Source organism: Schistocerca americana, chromosome 1 (assembly GCF_021461395.2).
Source record: "Schistocerca americana isolate TAMUIC-IGC-003095 chromosome 1, iqSchAmer2.1, whole genome shotgun sequence".
Lineage (NCBI taxonomy): Eukaryota > Metazoa > Arthropoda > Insecta > Orthoptera > Acrididae > Schistocerca > Schistocerca americana.
In genome coordinates, this window is record NC_060119.1 from 674900644 (window position 1) to 674926698 (window position 26055).

General features: G+C 41.0%; 1 protein-coding gene across 3 annotated transcripts in view; it reads left to right on the forward strand.

Moving 5' to 3' along the window:
• The window catches only part of LOC124608658 (putative epidermal cell surface receptor), a 412883-nt gene that overhangs the window by 276422 nt on the left and 110406 nt on the right, over positions 1 to 26055 (forward strand). For all 3 annotated transcript variants that reach the window (XM_047140005.1, XM_047140004.1, XM_047140006.1), the window contains exons 3-5: positions 2634 to 2783; positions 18530 to 18758; positions 20406 to 20529. In XM_047140005.1, coding sequence (XP_046995961.1) covers positions 2634 to 2783; positions 18530 to 18758; positions 20406 to 20529 — 503 coding nt within the window. The remainder of the gene's footprint in view (positions 1 to 2633; positions 2784 to 18529; positions 18759 to 20405; positions 20530 to 26055) is intronic.

A 26055-nucleotide genomic window follows, 5' to 3' on the forward strand; every position in this document is an offset into this window, starting at 1 on the left:
CTGAATTTGCCACGACATACCTCAGGAGAACATACAACAATCGATGGCAGGCCGAATAAGAGCTTGCATAGTGACAAGAGATGTACCAATGCTTTATTGACTTGCTCAATTTGTGAAACTCTTTCTCTTGATAAATCATCCAGTTTTTCTCTCTTTCTGCACGTGTACACCACACGTACCATTTCCGTCCCATTAGCCGCGAGGTCTGAGGCGTCTTGTCGCGGTCTGCGCGGCTCCCCCCGTCCGAGGTTAGTCCTCCCTCGGGCATTGGTGTGTGTGTCGTCCGTAGCGTAAGTTAGTTTGCGTTAGATTAAATAGTGTGTAAGCTCACGGACCGATGACCTCAGCAGTTTGGTCCCTTAAGACCTGCCTTTCATCGGCAGTCATCCGTAGACAGAAAAAAAGTGTCGACGTCTTTATATAGTTAGTTCACAGGGTATCGTTAGAAGTTTCTATACACTCTACAGCAACATGCGTACAAACAACTGAACTAGAAATAGATATCGTTCTGTTACAGGGTTCGTTGCTGGGAGCTCGGCACCTGGACAGCTTGTCATGCTGCATTATATGATGTCGTCAGGACTCGTACTGAGCTGAGTGGCGATCACACACAGGACGGGTACAGCACAGGATATCATGTTACGTGAACGCGGCAACATTATTGTGGGCAGGCACCTAGGCTAATCTACAGACGACGTTGTGCTTGCTGTGTAGATATCATGCGACGACGTATGTACTGTCTACTGTTTACGGGACTACCACAGGTGAAGAAAACTTCCGGCGCTATTTTCCACTTACGTGGGCAACAGAGGTCGTCATCGACTAGCGGCAAGGCCTCGGCGCTTGTTCGTGACGTCACGTCAGCTAGGCACGGTGAACGCCAGGTCTGTTGCAGGCATACTCATAATGGTGGTGTCTCCCTCTCTGACACAGGAAAATGTGAAACTACTGGCGGTAGTTGACCAACACACATTGTTTTGAGAGATTTCTGCAATCAATTAATTGTGCAATTCATTACACTTCATAACGAATAGTGTACTCCTGAACTTAAATTTCCACCTGTTTTAAGGATTGACATACAAAAACAACTTCATGGTCCAGCAGCAACAGAATTCGTGCTTCCTTACCTTATCTGTAAATCTGAGGAAGTTACGTTTGTACTGCGTTGCTTTTACAAGAAACTGTGCTCTTCTGGCGCTCTTCTTTAGGTATCTTGGTTGACTATGGGGTGAGGAGCACTGAATATTAATGAAATATCTTGCGATTGTACACGTTGGGGGAGGGGGTGGGGGACAGAAGAAGAGGCAAAAGAGAGATACTTGTTTTATCAAATAAATTTTTTTTATCTTATAAAGTTTCTCCTTTTAGTTGCAAGAGGGGAATATTTATATTTCCTAAATGGTTCAAATGGCTCTGAGTACTATGGGACTCAACTGCTGAGGTCATTAGTCCCCTAGAACTTAGAACTAGTTAAACCTAACTAACCTAAGGACATCACAAACATCCATGCCCGAGGCAGGATTCGAACCTGCGACCGTAGCGGTCTTGCGGTTCCAGACTGCAGCGCCTTTAACCGCACGGCCACTTCGGCCGGCTATATTTCCTAATGTGCATGTTTAAAAAGTTTAAGCTCAGCAGTAGTTTCGATGTATGAAGGTATTTTGTTTCCTGTTTAGAATTCCTTTCGTTGAAAACGACTGTAATCTAATGACTGGAACAGTTGGACATTTACACATGTAAATTAGTTCACATTTCCAGTGGTGATGTCAAACTAAAATAAATAAATAAATAAAAGAAACGAGTTCATTGTAAGGGGGTTGGGGCAAGTTTCAATAACAATATCGATCAAGTAAATATAGTTACTTGAATGTAAAATTTCCGAAGCTCGCAATGGGGCAAAGCGTCTTCTCGTATTGATCTACGTTTGTTTCGACAGGATTCAGTGATACAGAATAATGATCTTCATTTGCAGCTTTACGATAGTAAGAAAATCTTTCATCTAAATAAAACTGCAGAATCCAAAACAATATCAAACATTTTGTCCAAAAATAAGAGATTTATAGTGATAAGCACGCCCAGGCGTTTCTGCCTGCAACAGACCTGGCGTTCGCCGTGCCTAGCTGACGTGACGTCACCAACAAGCGCCGAGGCCTTCCTTGGAGTCGGTGTTGCTAGCGGACGACCTAACTAACTTGCATCAGATTAGTCGCTAATTCGATCTGGACAACATTAGCAAGTGAGAAGCTGTAACATGCATCACCCTTACCCATTATGGGACGGAAAGAGGGGACGCTGTGGTTATTTTTGTTTTTACCTTCAGAATTTCAACTAGTATTGCTGTCTACATCGTCATAAGCTTTCCCCAAATCTACAAAAGCTATAAAGATTAAGTTTGCCTTTCCTCACTCAATCTTCTAAGATAAGTCGTAGGGTCCTCGCGTGTTCCCACGTTTCTCCAGAACCCAAGCTGATCTTCCCCTAGAACGGCTTCTAGGAGTTTTTTCATACTTCTACAAATAATTCGTGTTAGTGTGTTGCAACCTAACGTGTTGCGTTTGTGTATTGTTTCGGTCGCCTTGTTTAATGCAACTACAACACTTTCGTTAGACGAAACTGGCCCTGATTTGTGACAGGAGGCGCCGACGTCACGAGATCCGGGCGCCGGGCGAGCGTTGGGCGCCGGTGCGGGAGTCAACATGAGCGACGCCAGCGCTGCCAACATGACCACCTCGCTGCAGGACCTGTCTCTCGACGACATCGACACCTCTATGCTCACCACCACGGTACGTGCGGACCATTTTATTAATGATTCATTTGTTTTCAAAGAACTATATTTTCCAGACTACTTGTGGTGTTGTTGTTGTTGTTGTAGTCTTTAGTCGAAAAAATGATTTGATGCAGCTCTCCATGCTACTGTATCCTATGCAAGCCTCTTTATCTCGGAGTAAGTAACTAATGCAACATAATCCTTCTGAATCTACTTAGTGTATTCATCCCTTGGCCTCCGTCTATGATTTTTACCCCCCACACTTCCCTACAATACTAAACTGGTGATCGCTTGATGCCTCAGAATGTGCCCTACCAACCGATCCCTTTTTCTACTCAAGTTGTGCCACAAATTCCACTTCTCCCCAATTCTGTTCAGTAGCTCCTCACTAGTTACGTGATCTACCCATCTAATCTGCGTCATTCTTCTGTAGCACCACATTTAGAAAGTTTCTATCTTGCCTAACCTATTTATCGTCCACATTTGACTTCCTTATATGGCTATGATCTATACAAATATTTTCAGAAGAGACTTCCTGACACTTTAATCCGTACTTGATGTTAACAGCTTCCTGTTATTGCCGGCCGGGGTGGCCGAGCGGTTCTAGGCGCTACAGTCTGGAACCGCGCGACCGCTACGGTCACAGGTTCGAATCCTGCCTCGGGCATGGATGTGTGTGATGTCCTTAGGTTAGTCAAGTTTAAGTAGTTCTAAGTTCTAGGGGACTGATGACCTCAGCATTAAGTCCCATAGTCCTCAGAGCCATCTGAACCATTTCTCTTATTCAGAAACGCTTTCCTTGCCATTGCCAGTTTACATATTACATCCTCTCTACTTCGATCATCATCAGTTATTTTGCTTCCCAAGTTGCAAAACCCATCTACTACTTTAAGTGTGTCGTTTCCTAATATAATTTCCTCAGCATTACCTGATATAATTCGACTACATTCCATTGCCCTCGTTTTGCTTTTGTTGATGTTCATCTTTTATCCTTCTTTCAAGACACTATCCATTCCGTTCAATTATTCATCCAAGTCCTTTGCTGTCTCTGACAGAATTACAGTGTTATCGGCAAAACCTAAGATGTATTTTTCTTCTCCCTGGATTCTAGTTCTTAGTCCAAATTTTTCTTTATTGCTTGTACAATGTACAGATTGATTAACATCGGGAATAGGCTACAACCTTGTCTCACTCGCTTCTCAACCATTGCTTCTCTTTCCTGCCCCTCGACTCTTATGACTGCCATCTGGTTCCAGTACAAATTGTAAATAGCCTTTTGCTCCCTGTATTTCACCCCTGCCGCCTTCATAAATTGAAAGAGAGTATTCCAGTCAGAATTGTCAAAAGCTTTCTCTAAGTCTACAAATGCTAGAAACATAGCTTTGCCTTTCCTTTACCTAGCATCTAAAATAACTCTTAGGGTCAGTATTGCCTCGCATGTACCTACATTTCTACGGAATCCAAACTGATCCTCCCCGAGGTCTGCTTCTACCAGTTTTTCCAATTGTCTAAAGAATCATGTTAGTATTTTGCAACTGTGACTTATTAAACTGATAGTTCTAGACTGCTACATGTACAAATATGATTGATGCATGAAGATAACCGTCGGCTCACTAAGTTTGCATTTTGCACTCCATAAATGTTGTGTGAGTACCCTCCTGTCACAAGACACCTGTTCATGCAGTAGTCAAATTCGTTCCATCCATTAAGTAGCAATATCCTGTCAACGGTTGTCACAGCAGCGTTGTTGCGTTCTCTGAGCTGTTCCAGAGTTCTTAGCAATGGGGGTATGTAAACTCGGTTATTGATGTACCACCAAAGGATAAAACCCACAAGACGCTAGAGCTGGCGACCAGGAAGCCCAAGGCAACAGAGGCACGTCATCTTCACCACTCCACCCAATCTAGCGATGCGGAAGTTAGACGCGTAGCTAGTGACGGACTTCGATACGCCAATGAGGGGATGCCCCTTCCTGCTGGAACATGAAATTCTCGTAACCAGCAACTTGTGGAAACAATCACAAGTGCAACATTTCGAGTTAAGAGTTCCCCGTCACTGTCTTCTCGCTGAAGAAAAACGCCCATACGGCTTTGTCTCTAACATTTCACAGAAAACATTAAGGGACTCCGGAACGCCCTATACTTGCAATGTTAAAATAACGCTTATAAATTACATCTTTCCTCACAAAGTATTGAGGTAGGAAGTTGAACTTTTTACAGATTATTTATTGGAATATGGGCTACAACTTAACGCAGGGATTTTACAAAATTTTAGTTCAGTTATTAAAGATGATTTTTTTTCAATTGTAATGAAAATTCACAACATTTTTGTGCAATTTTTTATTTATATATTCAAAAATATACAGTTTTTTGGAAAAAGGCTGTGTTAAATTATGCAGAAGGTACTGTGTAACATTTACTGAAAGTTTGAAACAAATATGTTTGGAAGATCCTTAGAAAACATGTAATTAGTATGAGAAAATAAAAGTTTTGGGAATCGAGCGACAAAGATTGGATTAACTTTTTAGTGCATTCCAGGTCCATAGGATGGATTATCTTCATCCTCTGCAAACTCCTCCTCCAGCTTCCTCTTGTTCCTCCTCCTGTTTACTCTTGCTTGTATTTCTAGACTCTTTACAGCCCTGTCTGCAGCCCGAAGGCTTTCCTTGTCTAAAGCAAGCATCGCTCGTACCATGTTAGAACCTATCTTCATTCCCATATTTCTAAATATCTTGCACCTTACAATGTTGCCATCATTGAAAGTCGCAACAGCATCATACACACCAAAGTGAAGTGTTTCTATTCCAACAAATACAGTCTTGGGGATTCTCGACCATACAACACTATTTACACTTTCATTGGGGTTTTGAGTTTTTCCGTGAATACACTTTTTCAACAGTTCAGGTGCTGCTAAGTCTCTGAAAATAGGTTTTATCACCTCCATTATTGCATGAGGCAGACTATGCTTGTGAGTGTACACTTCACCAGTTAGCAATCCTTTGTTATATTTACACCAACTGTCTTCTTCTTTGGGACACAAGGTATGTTGGGGATTTTCATCGGTTGAAGAAGTATGAAAAAAAAAGAGCCCAAACAGCCTTCTTCATTTCGTCGACACTTTGTGTATTTTGCCTAATAGCCATTCCATAATAGTTCTGTATTTTGTCAATTACACTGTCAGTTAACCTTCCCTTCCCATCCAACCCTTTACCATCACTGAGTTTTTTTTTTTACGAAGCTTTCAGTCGCCGAAGTCTTGTTCCCATTCGCTTCTGTACGTGTCCAATACACTCAAATTTCTGCACTACAACATCATCACCATAGGGCTTCAGTCCTTGAACATGTTTGAAACTTTTAGAATCACCGTCACCAATGTAATTAACATATCACACTTTATCACACGCCTCAGAACACTGGAATATACTGGCAACACCAGCCACTTCCATTCCTCCACTACTGCCACTATAGTTAGCTTTGCAATTATTTTCATGTGTACCTTTATATTTTTGTGGACATCTACAATACTTTGATATTACTGCTACATCTAAAACTTTCCCTGCATACATACTGGTGGCAGATACTACACAATGAAGAGATGTGTGTCCCCGTTTATGCCAGGTACCATCGAACGCTGCAGTCAAATCTCTGTTACCATTATTTTCCATTACTGCCTCTTCCACAGCGTTCTTCATAGATTCTATACAGACATCTTCTACTTTAGACCCTATTAATTTATTATAGGTCGTAAACTTCGTTGGGGGATTTGGAAGATTCATGATGCCACAGAAAATTGCACCTGCAGTAGTACCCTTACCAACTGAACGCAAGGAATAAACAAATCTAATGTTGTGTTCATAGATTTTGCTACCATTTTCTTCAGTTGTAGTTACTGCAACACTGTTCCAAAAGGTGGTCATGTATGAACACTTATTACATTTCAGTTGTATTTCACTAGCAAGTCCTACACGCTTTATTATGGAGAGTTCCAGACCAACTTCACTACAATGAATACATCTTACACAGTTTGAAAAAATTCCTTTGAGAACCGACATATCAAATATTTCATTCACATCCGATTCGCCCATAAAACTTTCATAGTTTTCACTCATTGAACCAAGCTTCTTCTGTGAAGTATTTTCTTTCCCACTTTGACTGCTATGGGCAGGTGTACTTGATAGGTTAGGTTCACTCACTTGGTCATCGTCTTTATTGTTTACAGTAATAACACATACCTTTGGCTTTCCAACATTTCTCCTTTTCTTAAAAGCCTTCAGAGGATTTCTAATAACTTTACTTTTACTCATTATTATACTTCAACAAAACATAGACTCAAGAAACAGAATTAATTACAAATAGTTTCGAGATAACGACAGAGTAAATAAACATGAAACAATCGACAATCACACCAGCGATATATATTGAACCATCACAGGTTAGCCACAACACATACTTTATCTCACATCACTAAAATGTACCTGATGAACACGGACGTTAATAATAACACCATTTGACAGCAGTTTAACAGCGCCACAGTGGGTCTCGCCCATGTAGAACACTATTTCAAAAAAAATTTAAAAATAGTTGTAGTCTTTGGAATTGAATAAATTATATATCTATTAAAAGGTAATAGTCTGCAGATTCAGAAAACGCAAAAAAGTAAAAATTGAACTTTTCATGATTTTGAGCCTTTCCGGAGCCCCTTAACCTTTGGTGAATCTCGTTCATCCACCACGATTTCATGGGGGTTTTCAGATTGTGGCGATTAACCATTTCAGATCAATGGAAACATCTCGCGCATTCCATCAAACAAAAACTCTTTTATTGCTTTGTCGTCATTTTGTCAGGGCACTGCATTCGTAACGGCAACTGGTGGGAACAATGGTAATTCGGTGAGTTTTCTATTCATGCATCGGTCTTGTTTGTACAGTAATACTTCAATAAATATAGAACGCCTAAAACGAATGACTCATTTATAGTAGCCCCTTATTACCAGCGATGATATTTCGTCCTTAGGAAATGACCTCTCAAAAGATGTTCCTGTGGGAGTGTGCTCATTGTGTTACAGACTATCGACATTGGTACTACCTCAGCCCTCCAAGCAGTTTCGAATCAGACCTGCCAACGTGGGTTGTCTTAAAAATCTGCATTTGTGTTATATTTATGGCAATAGCAGTAATATCAGCAATAGTGGTAGTATTGATGTGTTATTTACACAAAACGTAGTAGTAGTGCAACTGGGACTGATACATGGGAATAATGAAAAAGAAACTATCATACTAGATGTAAATATCACGAACAATCCACTCTGCATAAACATTTTGCTTTGATGTTGAGAAATTTCCGTGGACTGTCTCCTGTGTGCGGCCTCATTTTCGGAATGATGTCCAGCTCTTATCCATTCTGTATCCAAATACTGTACCTCCTCCTGAAGGTTGTGGCTCTGTAAATATCAATTTTCAGCCTTGAAATATCAGTATCTATAACCTCCATTTGACTGCACATAATTTTTCAACATAAAATCTCTTTTACTCTTATGATTATTGTTATGTTGAAATTCGCAATGCACACGTCGGAACATAAGCCATAGTAACTTAATGATACATACCTGTTCAGATCCTATACCCATGTGTGTAGGAGCTGGATTTTCAAAGGCAATGCCATGTTATGTAGAAACCACCTACAGTCTTAAATGCAAAGAACGCTTTATTCAAAGTGTACGATAGACTTCTTATATAACTAAATAACTACTATAGATCCATCCTCATTCAGTTATTCAACTTTGTGTGCCCAGGGTGTCTGTGAATAAGCTAATGCTGTAATTCTAATAGTGAATTTGAGGAGTGGTACTGAGTGTATTGTGCAAAGTATGGTCACGAGTGCTGAGGCTCATGCTTTAGTTATCACTATTTCAAAGCTATTGAAGGAGAGTAGTGGCTGCACAACTTTGCTTTATTCAAGAACACAGCTACGCCCACACATTAGAAAAAATGTTCTATAAGAGCTTAATTCCTCAGTGTATTACAATTAGCCTTGATTACTAGGGATTCACTGGGAAAAGAGAGTGCTACTGCTTACAACATGTCTGAGCGGATGAAATAAATAAATGTGCATAATGTGCTCTCAGATATTTATATGAAATAGTTTAAGAGCCGTCACCATGTGAACGCTCTTTACTACTACGTGTTCAAAGTACGAGCCCTGCTTTAAGCACTATGACTCGAACGCGCGTGATTCCAGATTGATGGACCACCATCAATTAAGATACATTGTGTTTGATGTATAGCTGAAAAGATCTATAATAATAAATCATTATGTCTGTTCCATGTCCAAGTAAGATGCTACCAGTTTTTTTAATAACCTATTGCTTTACTTCATGATTTATATGATGATGAGTGTAGACGGTTTGTATTTGAAGATACTGCGTACACAGAGATTCGGGATTCTCAGCAAACATCGCATCACTAAAGTATTTCAAGGATGTGGAGTGTGCTAAAACACAGAAGAGTGCAATGTGACTAACACTGTTATACCATTGAATTCACTGGGATGATCCTGGCATACACTATAAAGATACGGTGATGTTGCTTTGACCTTTTGATCACACGAGTACCATCATCTACGTGAAGGGGAAGGAGATAATCTCAGGGATACGTCAAATTTTCATGCTTGCTGCTATTCAAGACCTGCAATTCTATGGATGCTCTACTCTTCATCGACTCAAAAAGACGATGTGTGAAAATAGTATTGCAGTGTCTGCTTATGAAAATGTAAAATTATTTTTAAGTAGGGTGAGGAATAAATGAATTTTTTTTTGATAAGATGTTTGTTCCCCTTGTTTTTTTTTTTTTAATAGAAATTTTTGTTAGATATCTTTGGAAGCAGACAAGGGTCATGCCTCCTGCTCCCAAAAGCCTATTCGTGCTACACGATAGGCGTAATCTTACAGCCGCGCGAGATTAGCCGTGCGGTCTCAGGCGCTGCAGTCACGGACTGTGCGGCTGGTCCCGGCGGAGATTCGAGTCCTCCCTCGGGCATGGGTGTGTGTGTTTGTCCTTAGGATAATTTAGGTTAAGTAATGTGTCAGCTTAGGGACTGATGACCTTAGTATTTAAGTCCCATAAGATTTCACACACATTTGAACTTTTCTTAATTTTTTTTTTTTATTTTTATTTTTTTTTAATCTTACACAACCCTTCCATATATTTTGTTATCTCCCATCGTATTAAACTTCACCTCCTTTATAGCACTCCTCTTCAGAAAAACTAATGTCATTTGTGTCATGCACGTACTTTATATATACGATGCAATAAGGGATAGGATTTCTTTTGTAAACAACAACAGAAACAACAAAGACATATGGAAACAATTTTTTTCATTTATTCAGTTGACACACACATAATTTGATTTTTGAGATATGGTTCAGATCTTAAGATACAATTCAGTTCTTGAGATACAGTTTAATTCTTGAGATACAATTTGAATCTGATATTTCAATACAGACACACCTTTAACTTACATGCTACAACAGTAAGACTGCTCGAGAATACTTTTAAAAAATTTTTCCAATAGTATTGAATGAGAATATTTTACAATTTTTTATAAATCTGCGCTAAAAACTAGTGCAGAGATACTTTATTTACTAGAATAAATTCCACAGTTCCAATAGGGTAAATAGTAATTCTAATGGTCTGTGTACACTTAAAAACTAATCAGTCTTGGAAAGCTAGTGACAGGTGAAACTTAAAAACTATTCTATTTACATGATGCACACGGTGCATGGATATATTTATACAGTACACAAATGCCAAGTTTGAATAAATAAATAAATATACAAACATTCGTTTATGCTTTCTACATTTTTAAAACTTTTTTTATACTTTTTCTGGTTTATACAGTGCCGAATACTAGTTTGCTGTATCATTTGCGGTGGCTGTGGTGCAGCAACTGAAACATGGCTGTACAGGCACCGCAAATAGTCTTCATTAGAGAGGGCTCTCAATGCCATGCGGCACTCACCCTTAATCCACCTCTGGGTGGCACCTTCCAATATGCAGTAAGCATACATTTTTTATCGCAGACCTACAAACACCTTAATCAGCAATCCATTCGCCTCATCTTTCATAAGGCTGATAACTTTCTTGTTCTATGGAACAATACCATAAGGATTATTGGCCTCGCATAAGGACGTGTCAAATTCATTACTGTGGTACCTCGTTACTTTATATGGATCACAGTTTTCCCCCCAATAGATGAGGCTATCTGTATGCATTTAAAGTAGTTCAGGATCTGCAGAATGAGTTTTTGCAAACTCATAATGAAAGTGGCACATGTGGAGTCTGGATAGGTCTAGTACGCACATCCCCACATAAATAGGTTTCATTAACTCTACTGCAGTCTTCACCACCTCCACAGCAACAAAGTTCTTCTTGAATATGGTGACTTGCTTACAATTTGGTCTGGTGATGCATTTTCTTACTCCATAGCAAGCATTCCCTTTCGGTTCTAATCAAAATTTCACATCATTCCCTCAAAGTCTCCATTGTTTTGCCAAAAATTGTCTCGTATTCAAATCAATATACTACATCAACCAGGGGGACTGCCTGAAAGAGAGGGCCCAGGTGATTCTAACCAGCTCCATTTCCAAGCTGGGACACTGCTGTAGAATAATATATATCTCCACTTATTCCCCAGCAGTGTCATCAGTTTTGAATTGGAGCCTCCTCGCGGAACTAGTTGCTTTGTATACAGCACCAAATCGGCGTGCGCATCACACAAACTAATAGAGTATGTGAGTTTTGCCTCCATCACATAGCCTGACGTCGCTGAACGCTTCATGTTAGATGAATCAAACTAACAACTAACTCGCGCGAGTGGGGGGCGTTTTGGGGTTCTGTGTCTCCCAAGTCTCCGTGTGATCAGCATAGCCTGTGTCTTTTCTGGGTAGATGGTGATGCGCCAGCGACGGGCCCAGGTTTCTGTGTCATCTAAAACCCTTTGTTGCCTACGAATGATCAGGTCCTTATTCGCATTACGGGTGTGAAAGGCTGTGTCGTCAGCATATTGTGCGGTGTGCACCGGAGGGGTGGGGGTGGTGGGCTGTGGTGGTGTCCGTAGTGTACAGACAGTACAAAACGGCCCCAGGACCAATCACTGTGGCACTCCAGCACAAATACGCCTTTTGGTGGAGGTGGCTGTTTCTACCTTGACAGAGAAAGTTATGTTCGTGAGAGAGCTTTGGATTACCATAACTAAGCTCCTGGGAACCCCCCATATGTATAACCTGTATAGTAGCCCTTTATGCCATACTGAGTCGAAGGCTTTGGCTACATCAAGCAGCCTCTGTGGTTGAAGCCCTCTGTGGCTGCTTCCACCAGTCTCATGATCTGTTGTGGAGCGGAGTGCTTCTGTTGGATTCCGAATTGGAAATCCGGCAGAAGTCGCTCGCTGGTGATGTGATCTCGTATGAGTATTAGCAGGAGGCACTCATAGATCTCGCTGAGAGTTGTCAAGAGGCTAATCGGCCTGTAGTGCTGCAGCAATAAAGGATCTTTCCCTGGTTTGTGTATCGTGACCACTTCCGCGTACTTCCAGTAAGCTGGGATCTCGCGGGTATGAGTAATCTCGTTGAAGACGTTCATGAGGTGTTTGATAGCCGAGTTTTATGACTAGTTGGTTGGTGACTCTGTCGTCTCCTGGAGCATTTTTTGTTGGGAGGGACCTAATTACTTTTGCCACGTCTTCGGGGGTGAAAAGTGGGAGTTCGTCCTCTGGGTCCTCCTCAGCATTGATGAAGACAGCCAGTTGACGACGGACTACCTCTTCATTTTCATCTTCCTGGGGTTCTGCCAGTTGAAACTGCTTCTTGAAGGAGTCCCCGAGGCCTTTTCAGCATGGTTGTAGGCCAGACACCGCTCGCCGTTCAGTGGCGGCTTCCTAGCGCGTCTTTTGGTGAATTGAGGCTGGGAGTGAATGCTGTAGGCTTTATATATCTTGAGTGATTCAGTGTCAGCCAATAGGAACTCAGTATCCTGGAACACCTGCTCAGCATTACCCAACAGGAGCGCTGTATTCAGGTATACCTCGGTCAACAGGTTTGGACAGGTTGGTCGGAATTCCTCCAAGTAGAGGTATGTGTCAGGAAGGAATCACTTCAAGGCGCTGGGGCTGAGGTGCTTGAAAGACTTCTGTAAAGCAATGCTTGCTGAGAACGTCTCGATTGTACCAGTATCTTCTATGTCCTCAACACCTTTAAATATGAACTGTCTACGCTCATCATCATAAAAACCATGGTTTAAAGCAATACCTCATTAAAAGGAGTAGTAGCATCTTACTTGAGTATGGAACAGATATTATGATTTATTGTTATTGATCTTTTCAGCTATACATCTAACACAATACATCTTAATTGATGGTGGTCAATCAATTTGGCATCGCACGTTCAAGTCATAGTGCTTAAAGCAGGACTCATACTTTGAACTGAATTCATCCTTTTTAAATACGTCAGGTAGCAAATAGAAACTGTGCGATACATCACATAATAATGGCACAAGTAGTGTAGGGAACAGGTAGTACTAAAGAGCGTTCACGTGGTGACAACTCTTAAACCGTTTCATATAAATATCTGAAAGCTCATTATGCACATTTATTTATTTCATCCGCTCAGACATGTTGTAAGCAGTAGCACTCTCTTTTCCCAGTGAATCCCTAGTAATCAAGGCTAATTGTAATACACTGAGGAATTAAGCTCTTATAGAACATTTTTTCTAATGTGTGGGCGTAGCTGTGTTCTTGAATAAAGCAAAGTTGTCCGGCCACTATTCACCTTCAATAGCTTTGAAATAGTGGTAACTAAAGCATGAACCTCAGCATTCGTGACCATACTTTGCACGATACACTCAGTACCACTTCTCAAATTCACTATTAGGATTACGGCATTAGCCTATTCATGGACACTCTGCACACACTGGAAGTTGAATAATAGAATGACGATGGATTTATAGTAGTTATTCAGTCACATTAAGCTGGTGCGCTTGAGGGACAAACAGAAGTCTCAATGCTTTGAATAAAGCATTCAAGCCTATAGGAGGCTGCTGTATTACTTTTGAAAATCCTGCTCCCACACACGTGTTATAGAATCAAAACAGGTATGTATCATTAAGACACTGTTTCTCATACATGTACCAAACAAAAATCTTTGTATGATGGTCCAACAAGCTCTTTTTTTTTTTCATAACAAACTCAATTTTGCCTGCTGCAACAGATCTGTTTCGCGATGATCCTCCTCCTCCAAAGCGCTAAACAGCTACAGTGCTTAGCAATAGGAACTTAGTGTGCTGAGAATTGATACAAAACAGTTTTACCATATGCGAACGTTTCTCTGCCCATTTGTTTGGCCCTGAAAATTAATTCCTAAGGATGTGCTATAGCATATTGTACACGAACTGATTTCTTAGTCGGAGAAATCTGTATGATCTGGGTGGTAGGTCTACAATAGTTATGCTTGTGAATATGGAATGCACTAACACAAACCCCGACTTCGCAGTTCAAACATAATAAGACGTCACTGTGTGTTGGCTGGATTTACAAGTATTACAAACACGAAAAGTTTTGTGGAAGTGACGAAATCGAGGAAATAAAAAAAAAGGTGCTAGGAGTTTTTAATTGTGATTACAGCCTTCATTCCTTGCGGCCCCAGATCTATGATATTTCCGAACCGGGGTAAAAACTTGATAGTGCCCCCCATCCCGCACCCCCACCCCCAAGCGTTTGAGATACGTCAAAAGTGTAAAAAATAAATAAATAAAAAAATCAGTTTTTCAAAACTATTTTCATTTTGTAGCGCACATCTTTCTGAAGAATTTTATACATAAAACCCTTATGTTCGAGGAAATGTGCGCTATGTTAGATGGTCACAAGTGTGTCAAGGTGCCAGCCACGGTAGCCGAGCGGTTCTAGGCGCTTCAGTCCGCAACCGCGCGACTGCTACGGTCGCAGGTTCGAATCCTGCCTCTGGCATGGATTTGTGTGATGTCCTTAGGTTAGTTAGGTTTAAGTAGTTCTAAGTTCTAGGGGACTGATGACCTGAGATGTTAAGTTCCATAGTGCTCAGAGCCATTTAAAAAAATAATAATAATAAAATAAATAAATTTAAAAAAACGCCAAAGTGCAGTGCACACCTTTTCACACAGCATTCTTCTGTCCGACATCTATGTATTTCGCTCTGTGGAATTCAAACGTGTGTAGATTGTAAGCATATTTTTTGCTTTATTCTTGCAACAGCTTTACAAGGCATGCTTTACTTCCTGTGAAAAAATCTGTCACCTCATCAAAATTCGTCGAACATTTTGCCACATGAAAAATCAAAATAATCTAATTCCGAAAAAGCTATTAATACGAATAGTACTCAAGACTGGTGTGGTTCCTCGATTTGATTATTTTGTCACTGTATGTTAGATGAAACGAAATAAGCCTTTCTAATATTGCAGCTGTTGTAACACACGCCAAATAAGCAAGACTGTTTTGGCACAAATGGTCATTTTTATCTACCTCATTTACATAATTAACACTACAGAATATAATTCACAAAGTTCCAAAATCAAATGCCTGTTAGGCCTACTACAAGCAAACAGTTTTATGTTAGGAACTAGTTTCACATTTCATTCATATGCTCCAGTTTCTCAAGCGTGACATCAAAAAGTAGTAGTAGTAGTAGTACGATATATTTGTATAAATTTGGAATCGCCATGTTCTTCCATACAAGTTGTGTGATGTCCCTTCCTTGTTCTAACAGTTGATCTTGTCATCGCTGATTTTGTAACTATTCTTGACATTGTCAAAACTTATACTCTGGTTAGCTTCATTAACGCTGCCAGAATCAGCGGTTTAGTTATCCCACATTTATTCTCCGGTTAGGCGCTGTTACGTGTTTGTACTTTGCGTTTTGCACGCTATTCAGAGAATAGAACTTAATGCGGCTGCTAACTGGGCCCTTTGTAGTGTAGAGATCTGGCAAAAATTTCTTGTGAAAATTTGATTTATTTGGATACGGCGAGTAGATATTAGATGATCTTTCTTGCCTGTTATCCCTGCTTGCTGTTTATTTCCACTCTGGTATTGTAAATGTATGAATTTCGCCAATAATTTTAACAATGCTTATATTCGCACTCTGAATCAACCACACAAACAAACATGCGATCGGCATTCAGCCGTTTGTGTTTATTCACCTCAACTTATATAGTCCCCATCCCCATAATCCCCCCCTAATCATACGATTGGTTTGGAAATCAACTTGAAATGTGTTAAAAATGTTCAAACACCAACAGGGGCGCGTTTCAAAGTAGTATGAATAATCGTTAGACTGACGTGCGATAAATGCAGGGTGCTTTGTGAAACAAGTCCCCCCCCCCCCCCCCAAGAATATGAATTGGCGCCCCCTGAAATTGCCGTCCGGGTCACATACTCCTGTTTGCTCCCATCTAAACGTGGCCCTGATTCCTTGACAAATAGGTCATGGCGGGAGGTTTTTTGCTACCGGGCAGTGCAAAATGACATCCAGCTGGTGTGTGGACATACCAAATTTTTTTTTCGGGCACTATACACCTACTATATATGACAATCAGAAATGTTATGCTGAAGTTACTATGATTTATATTACGACATGTGAAAAGAAAACAAATGTGTCCGACCTTGAAGGAGGTATGGATTTGATGTGGAACACTGTGAATTTCAAAATATCGACAGTCGTAAGGTTATGAGAGATTTTACGTGGAAAAATTATGTGCAGTCATAAGGAGGTTATAGACACTGATATTTCAAGGCTTGAAATTGATGCTTCCAAAGCCACAGCCATCAGGAGGAGGTATTTCTGGTACTTCGCTCATTGTTGAATGTCACCTGATTGGAGCTACAATTGTAATATTTAATTGCAAGTACACTGATAAATATGTGGCTGGTTTCCTAGGACGATTCTGCCAGGTAGATGAGTGATCAGTGCGATGGAATGTCATACCTAATGGCCCGAGTTCTGTTGCCAGCTGGGTCGGAAATTTTCTCCTCTCAGAGACTGGGTGTTGTGTTGTCCTTATTATCATTTCATCCCCATCGACATGCAAGTCAATGAAGTGGTGTCAACTCGAAAGACTTGCACCTGGCAAACGGTCTACCCGACAGGAGGCCCTAGCCACACGGCATTTACATTTCCAACAGCAATAATGAAGTAACTGTAGCAGCTATTACATGAGAGTGGTATCTGATGAACCAGCAATTTAGGGGTACCACCATTGATTACTAATCATAACATCAATGGTCCCAGATTTGAAATCCCCCACCACTTAAATTTTGATTAGTAATCAGTCAAAGACTTCTGGAGTAAGAAGTCAGCCTCATTCTGCCAAGGCCTTGTCAAAGAGGGTGGAGGAGGGGACAGAGATTCAGGACACTGTCTTGTCCTTGGGATGGCAAACTACCCCTAAAGTCAGAGGAATCAGCATTAATCAATGGCATGAGAATCCAGAAGGCATTGTAAACTGCTGCATTAATAACACATGACATGTATTCACAGGACATGTGGCCTGTAAAAAAGAAAGTATCATGATGATCTCTCCATTGATGAGAGATTCCAGAATAGTCCCCCATTTGGATCTTTGGGATGGGACTGCTTGGAGGTGACCACGAGAAAAAGATTGAATAATCAACCAAAGGATAATGCTCTACGAGTTGGGGCATGGAATGTCAGAAGCTTGAACGTGGTAGGGAAGCTAGAAAATCTGAAAAGGGAAATGCAAAGGCTCCATCTAGATACAGTAGGGGTCAGTGAGGTGAAATGGAAAGAAGACAAGGATTTTTGGTCAGATGAGTATAGGGTAATATCAGCAGCATCAGAAAATGGCATTATGAGAGCACCGATAGTTGAGAAGAGATATATTACTGCCAGAATCAATCAGAGCACACACCGGCTCATTGTTCAAACTTACGCAAGCAAACGGTAATCTAGCGTTCGACACCGCCCGGACTCTATTGCAGGCCCTAGGCATGGGACCGCGGCGACCTTGCCTGCGTGCCAGCTAGCGTCAGATATTTGACATTTCTCTCCCCTTGTCCTTGCGCTCACGTGCGAAGTGTCCCTGTTGGTTACAATGGTAGCACACGACCTTAGCAGGAATGCTATTTGCAGGCTGGTAATTCCTTCCCTTTTCCTTATACCCACTGCTACCGACAATTCCTTCGCACTCCCGCATGTCATCTGCTCGCGAAACCCCCTCAATTTCAAAACAGTCATGTAATGTTAATTTCCAGTCCCTAAACATTATTGCAGCACCTTGCATCATTGTGATAAATATTTGCACTTTAGTTTGCCCACCAGTCTCATCTCAAAGAACACATTTGGTTTTACTGCCTTCTTTTTCAGTAGTAGTCTTGTTTATGGTTCTCTCTAGATGACATGTACATTCGATTACGAATGTAGAAAGTTAAGACTCTCGTCATTGAGACTAAGAAAGTGTATTTAGATAGAATGGTGACTAAAGTATATCCTAACAAAATAACCATTTAAACATTTCTCATCACCTAGTATTTATTTTATTAGTACATACGTTGCACGCTTGGGAATGATTAAGAACTTCAATGAAAAGTTGCCTTTTCCAGATAGGATTCAACAATTCTGAGTTACTGGTTGTTGCTCTACTTTGTCCAGGTGTGAAGCAGTATCTTTGCCTTTGCTGCTCAGTTTTCTGTGTAATGCAGTAGTCTCGGATATGGCCAGCAGGTGACGGCAACAGCAACCGCAGTGGGAGAGTGCCCGCCAGGTGGAGGCAACTTCAGCCGCGGCTGTGAAGAGACGTGTGAATGTGCACCAGGCTCCAGCACGCCCTCATGCCGGCCACGCTGTGCAGGGCCCATGTTCCGCAGGGGCCGTGCACGCCTTGCAGCCGACCCCCTGTGCGATGAGAAGCCTGTGGACGACTGCTGCGCTGTACTTGTCTGCCAGGATTCAGGTCAGTCAGTCCTTCAGTATGGGCCACACCAAGAGGAGCGCTGCAGCAGTCTGAGCAGGGTGCTGTGATAAGCTCGATAAAAAAGCAAGAAAAATTTGTTGTTTCAGAAACAACTCATCTCATTTCTCAGCATATGCTCCTTTGAAGGACGTACACTTGGTCTAACAATCCTCCAGCTTTTTCATCCCACAAGAAAAATAGATTTGTAAGAATTTGCAAAATACTCGTTAATTGTAAATATTACTTCCTCATTTGATGAAAATTTCTTCTCAGCAGGCCACAGTTTCAAGGTAGGAAACAGGAAGAAGTCAGTTTGGAGCTAAGTCTTGTGAATAGGGCAGATGAGGAACAAATACAAAGCTCAATTCATGGACTTTCCATTGTCATCGCTGATGTATGGGATGGCATTATCCTGGTGAAAGAGCACTCCCCCCCCCCAGCCTTCGGTCTTTTCACTGCCAACATAAGTTTCAAACAATTTAGCAATAGCATCCCATTATGGATCTGCCTTTTTCCAAGTAATCTATGGTGATTATTCATTGGGAAACCCAAAAAATGACAGTTATCTCTACATACATCACAAGCTGCGCCTGAAAAAAGTGTGCAACCTTTTAGAATGAGTTGCTTGCACAAAGGCAAGTAAGAAGTGTTGTCTAAACATACATCCAGAAATGGCTGATTGATCAGTAATATGAAAAGACTTTTACCCAAAAAAAAAAAACAGAATCATCCTTTGTGCTAATTTTATTCCAGGCTGAATGAGTATTGTAATGGTATGGTTAAATTTGCCGTCAGATGAAACGTTGGCCAAAGAGATGGTGCCATTAAAATGTTATGACAACCGTGCCTACTAGCACCACTCAGTACACTTGGTTACAAATATGTTCAATTTATTGTGTGCTCTCAACATGTATTTCCTAAATCTAATGGATTTCTATCAATAGTGACATTTAAAGTCCTTAATGCTTTCATATGTGTGTGACAATGATGAGATACTTCATGAATTGCCTATGAACTATTCACAACCAGCATGTCATTTATGGAATGTATGATATGTTCTTGATAATCCAAAGGATATAGTTGAAGGAAATTTTGAACATTTGTCGCAATTCATCATTGCAGCTGAAAATATTCACAGCTCACTGTTTCCTATGTACAGTGTAAAATCTGTAGCACTGTTTTTGTGGCACATATGTACAGTTAGTCAGAAAAATAGAAACAAAAGAAAACCGTATATATAATGTGCTGAGCAGAAGGAAAATCCACTTCAAGCCCTGGGTCGAGAGAGGCACAGGATAAAGAAAATGATTGAGTTAACAATTTAGTGGTAGGCTACATCGTGAGAAAGAAATTTTAGAATAATCTGAAAGCTACACATTGGACTGTGCTTGTAAATTTTTTTTGATTGGCTCTGCTGCAGTTCATACTGTACTTGCAGCCCTTCTTATATTACAAGTATTGTTCATAGTCATTTTCAAGTATTTCAACATTCTACAGTATAGCCTAACAATTCACTTAAATACATAACTGTTCAGTACAAAACTACAACAACAGCTTTGTGATTATCTTATGTTGACTATGGAAAACATTTATATTTCTAATTTCCTTCAATACTTTATTCTAAAAGCCTGTTCTTTAACTGTGCAGCTGTGGAGCCCCTAGAGATCTGTCAGTATGAGAACATAACTCTACAACGTGGAGAGGTCTACAAAAATGGCTGTGAGGAAGTCTGTACATGTGGTGAAGCAGGAAAACTCAACTGTAAACCTAGGTAAGTAGCCACACATCAGTTTTCATTCACATTTTCTGAACTTTACCAATGTCTCTATGAGGGTGTTGAAAGGACCTGTACTTAACTGACAGTTTTCAATAGAACAAGGAAAGTTCTGGCAAAATGTAAATAATTTAGAAGTAGTAGAGACCAATCATCAAATAGCAGAAGTGTATAGTCAGCCACATACGGCTCAACACAAAATGTGAGGATTTCAGTTCAGCAGTTGGATTAGGCTAAGATGGGGACTGTGTCAGGCGAGGGAGAGAGATGCAGGAAGCAGGAAGAGGAGTTGGAGACATGTAGCTAGCAGCTCACAGGGAGGCAGCAGATGTGATGGCTAGGAATGTGATACACAGGTACTAGAACTGGTGAGGTAGGGCACACAATGAAGATGATGCGCAGGTTTAGATTGAGATGAGGTGACAGGACAGAAGAAGAGAAAGCTATTGGGTACAGGATGTGTGGACAGTGATTTAGCTGAGACTGGGGCCAGAGGGATTTTGGGAGCGAAGGGTGTGTTGCATAGAAAACTCCCATCTATGTAGTTCAGAAAGCTGGGACTGGAGGGGAGGATCTGGATGACATGAGTTATGAAGCAGCCATTGAGCTTGAGCATGTTGTGTTTGGCCATTCATTCTGGTCAACACCTGACTGGTTGCCACGCTGACATAAAAAGCTGTACAATGATTGCAGGAGTGTAGGTATATGACAAGGCTGCTTTCACGAAATTCTCAATCTCTGATGGGATAGGATAAGCCTCTGACAGGACTGGAGTAGGAAGTAATAGGTGGGTGAATCAGACCGGTCTCGCGCATGGGTCTTCACCTGTGGCAAGGGGTTGGGAGTGGGAATGGCATAAGGATTGACCTGAATGTTGTGGGGGTTGGATGGGCAATGGAACACCACTGTAGTAGGGGTGGTGAAGAACTTGGGTAGGATGTCTCTCATTTCCAGACATGGAGATAGATTATAAATTGCCTGGCAAAGGATGTAATTCATTTGGTACAGTCCTTTCTTATACTGGTGCTAAGAGGGGCACTCCTTTGTAGCTGGTTCTTGGGGGTGGGGGGAGGATTAAGGTGTGTAAGGATATGGCATGGGAAATCTGTCTGTGGACAAGTTTGGGAGGTAATGCAGGGTGGCCACAAACAGGAGAAACCAGCAATATTGAGAATCATCAGGGAATTTCAGGCAATCAGGAAATATCATGGAAAAATCGTGGAATTTCATAAAGTATTAGGTAATTTTCCTGTGCCTACCCAATATATTTTCATGCCATCTATGGACTGCAGCTGGAAGCATATTGCCCATTACTGTTTGGGATAATATCATAATTATTGAGCCCATATTCATGCATGTTTTCCACTTAAACTGTGAAACCTGTGAGTCATGGAACATACCACACTCATGCTCATAAATTAAGGATAATTGCAGAATGTCGTGCCACACAACAAGGCACTACACAAAACTGGCATTAATAGCATCGGCACATAGGGAACACACACATGACACAGATCTGTAAGTCCACGGTATTGGAGATAAGTTGAGAAAACCATCCTGAAACACATGTGCTACAAAACACCTCTGTTTCCTGCGCATGTACCCTGACAACAACATAGGATATGATCACCATGCACACATACACAGGCCGCCGCCAATGGGTTGGCATACTCTGGATCAGGTAAATGAGCAGCTGCTGCGGTATAGCCTCCCTTTCTTGCACCAATGCCTGTCTGAGCTCCTGAAGTGCCGTAGGGGTTTGAAGACATGCAGCGATACATCGACCAAGAGCGTCCCAGACATAGTTGAGGGGGTTTAGGTCTGGAGAACAGGCAGGCCACTTCATTCTCCTGATATCTTCTGTTTCAGGGTACTCCTCCATGATGGCAGCTTGGTGGGGCCATGTGTTATCACCCATCAGGAGAAAGGTGGGACCCACTGCACCAATGAAAAGGTGCAAAATGACATCCCAATACACCTGACCTGTTACAACTCCTATGTCAAAGACATGCTGGGGTGTACGTGTGCCAATCATAATCCCATCCCACACCATCAAACCACGACTTCCATACAAGTCCCTTTCAATGACATTAAGGGGTTGGTAACTGGTTCCTGATTCACGCCAGATGAAAACCCGGTGAGAATCACTGTTCAGGCTACTCCTGGACTCGTCTGTGAACACAACATGGGACCACTGTTCCAATGACCATGTACTGTGTTCCTGACACCAGGATTTACGGGCTCTCCTGTGACCAGGGGTCAGTGGAATGCACCTTGCAGGTCTCCAGGCGAATAAACCATGTCTGTTTAGTCATCTGTAGACTGTGTGTCTGTAGACCACTGTTCCAGTGGCTGCGGTAAGGTCCCAAGCAAGGCTACCTGCAGTACTTTGTGGCCATCTGCGGGTACTGATGGTGAGATATTGGTCTTCTTGTGGTGTTGTACACTGTGGACGTCCCGTACTGTAGCGCCTGGACATGTTTCCTGTCTGCTGGAATCATTGCCATAATCTTGAGATCACACTTTGTGGCACACGGAGGGCTCGTGCTATGACCTTCTGTGTTTGACCAGCCCCCAGTTGCCCTAGTATTCTACCCTTCATAACGTCATCAATATTTCTTTGAGCCATTTTCAGCACACAGTCATCATTAGCACATCTGAAAACATCTGTACACTTACTTGCTGCACCGTACTCTGACATGCACCGACACACCTCTGTGTATGTGAACTGCTGCCAGCACCACCGTGCAACGACCGCAGATCAAATGCACCGCATAGTCATACTCTGAGGTGATTTAAACCAACAAACCGCCCACCAGAGCATTGTTTCACCACGTATCAGCATTATCTTTAATTTATGAGCATGAGTGTACATAATATAGCAGTCTTCTCCAACTAAAATGGGTACTATACTTTATTTTTTATGTACAAAATATTGGCTTAGCATTTGAAATCTTAGTACACACTGTACATTTACAAACTACTGTGAGGTTTGTTGACTCAACAGACTCACTGGTTTAACTGTTAATCGTTCATGTTTCAGTTCCATACATGGCTACACTCTATACAAATACTTTCAGAAAAGACTTGCAACCTACATCCTCAGTTATTTCCTGGATGTGTTTCAATATCTATCTTCCTCTACTGTTCTTACCCTCTGCAGCTTCCTTGAGTACCATGGAAGTTATTCTCTGATGTTTTAACAGATGTCCCGTCGCCCAGTATCTTCATCTTGTGTTTTCTATATTTTCCTTTCTTTGCTGATTCTGTAGAGACCTCATAATTCTTTATCATATCAGTCCACCCAGTTTTCAACATTCTTCTGTAGTGCCACACATCAGACACTTTAACTCTCCTCTGTTCTGGTTTTCCCACTGTCCATGAGTCACTACCAGACAATGCTCTGCTCCAAACATACATTATCAGAAATTTCTTCCTCAAATTAAGGCCTATGTTTGATACCAGCATATTTCTCTTGGACAGAAATGCCCTCTTTGCCTGTGCCCATCTGCTTTTTATGCTCTCCGTGCTTCATCCATCATGGGTTGTTTTGCTTCCAAGGTAGTGGAATTCCTTAACTTTGTCTACCTCGTGATCACCAAGTTTGGTGTCAAGTTTCACACTACTCTCATTTCTGCTACTTCTCATTAGCATTGTCTTCCTACAGTTTGCTCTCAATCCATATTCTGCACTCATTAGACTGTTAATTCCACTCAACAGATCTTGTAAATCTTCTACAGTTTCGTTCTGAATGAAACACACCTGACACTGGCATAATATTCCACAATATTTAATTACATGTTACACAAACCGGTTTTGGCTGTTACACTGTCAGCAGGTACAAAGCTAAGTATAAGGTGTGGTATGTGATGTGGGGTAATTTTGTTGCATCAGAGAATTTAAGCTAGTACATGTACAGAGTATTTCCATTTCCAGAGGTGAATATGTTAATGTTATAATAAGAATAAAAGAAATGAGGTTATTCAGTGTAAATGCAATGTAAGATTATTTAACTAAAATAAAATGTGTGGCATATTAACTAATGAATTATAGACAAATTAAACAGTTGTACATAGAACAACATAATTGAACAATAAGCTGGACAAAATAATCTTGTCTTTAATAGAACATAAATTACAAACAGATAAGATACAGTAATGATATTAAGCAGGTCAGTGATGCAGCTGTGATCATACAGAGTAAATTTATTTATTTGTTTTTACACAACAAGAGAATTCATAATAACTGAAATAAAGGAAATGGATCATGTGAGTAAGAGGGGTAATTTATAACATGGCCTGGATGGACTTAAGAGCAGTATTTGCAGTTAAAAGTGGTGAGTAAGAGAACTTTCAGTACTGGACTTGGGTTGATGGAAATGTGTTTATTAATTTCCTCAATTTCAGGACAGTTCATCTTCCTTCCTTTCTGGCTGTGATGTAATACTTCATGTTTCACCTTGTGACCATGGCCTTCTTTAAGCATGCGATCTCCAAAAGTAGAGTCTCCTTTTCTAAGTTTCCAACTTGTGTGGTGTTCCTTCAGGCAGATAGATATTGTCCTTCCAGACTGACCTACATTGAATTTGCCACAGTTGAAACTAATTTTATACTCTCTGTTCTTCTCCAAAGCTGAAGTGCTGTCTTTCCCATTGAGCAAAAGGCATCCAACAGTTTGTGCACATAAAATGATGTTTTTACATTCCTGGATTTAAGCTTTCGGGTTACATCCAGTGAGACTTTTCCTATCTATGGAATTGAGCACCACTTATTACATTCTTGAGGTGGTGGGTTAAGGGCAGTGTAAAGAAGAGAGAACACCCGTTGTTTATACTTTTTGTGCATTATGGAGCCCACTAAAGTAGGAGGATAGCCATTGTTTGATGGCATTTAATTCCATTTGGAAGTTGGCTTTACACATGGGGATGGATATTAGGTGATGTATCATAGAATGAAAAGCAGCATGTTTATGGGTCACTGGGTGTTGAGAATTGACTGTTATTGTTATATCTGTGGTGTTACGTTTCCTATAGATCTTGAAAGTATGAATATGGTCACTGATGTCTATGGTTAGATCTAAGTAGTTTAGGCAATTACCCCCAAACTCCAGTGTGAATTTTATACTGTTATGTTAAGAATTTACACTGAAGCACCAAAGAAACTGGTATAGGCATGTGTATTCAAATACAGAGATATGTAAACATGCAGAATACAGCACTGTGGTCGGTAACGCCTATGTAAGACAAGTGTCTGACGCAGTTGTTAGATTGGTTATTGCTGCTACAATGGCAGATTATCAAGATTTAAGTGGGTTTGAACGTGGTGTTATAACAGCACATGAGCAATGGAACACAGCATCTCTCAGGTAGCAGTGAAGTCTGATTTTGAACCATCTAGAAGAAACATTCTTCGGCTCCCAAAAACCCCAAACCCCTCATCTGATTCAGATTCATTGGTGACATCTTCACAATCTAGACTCATGGCCAAGAGACCCTATATTCATTCCTCCACAACCTTAACACCA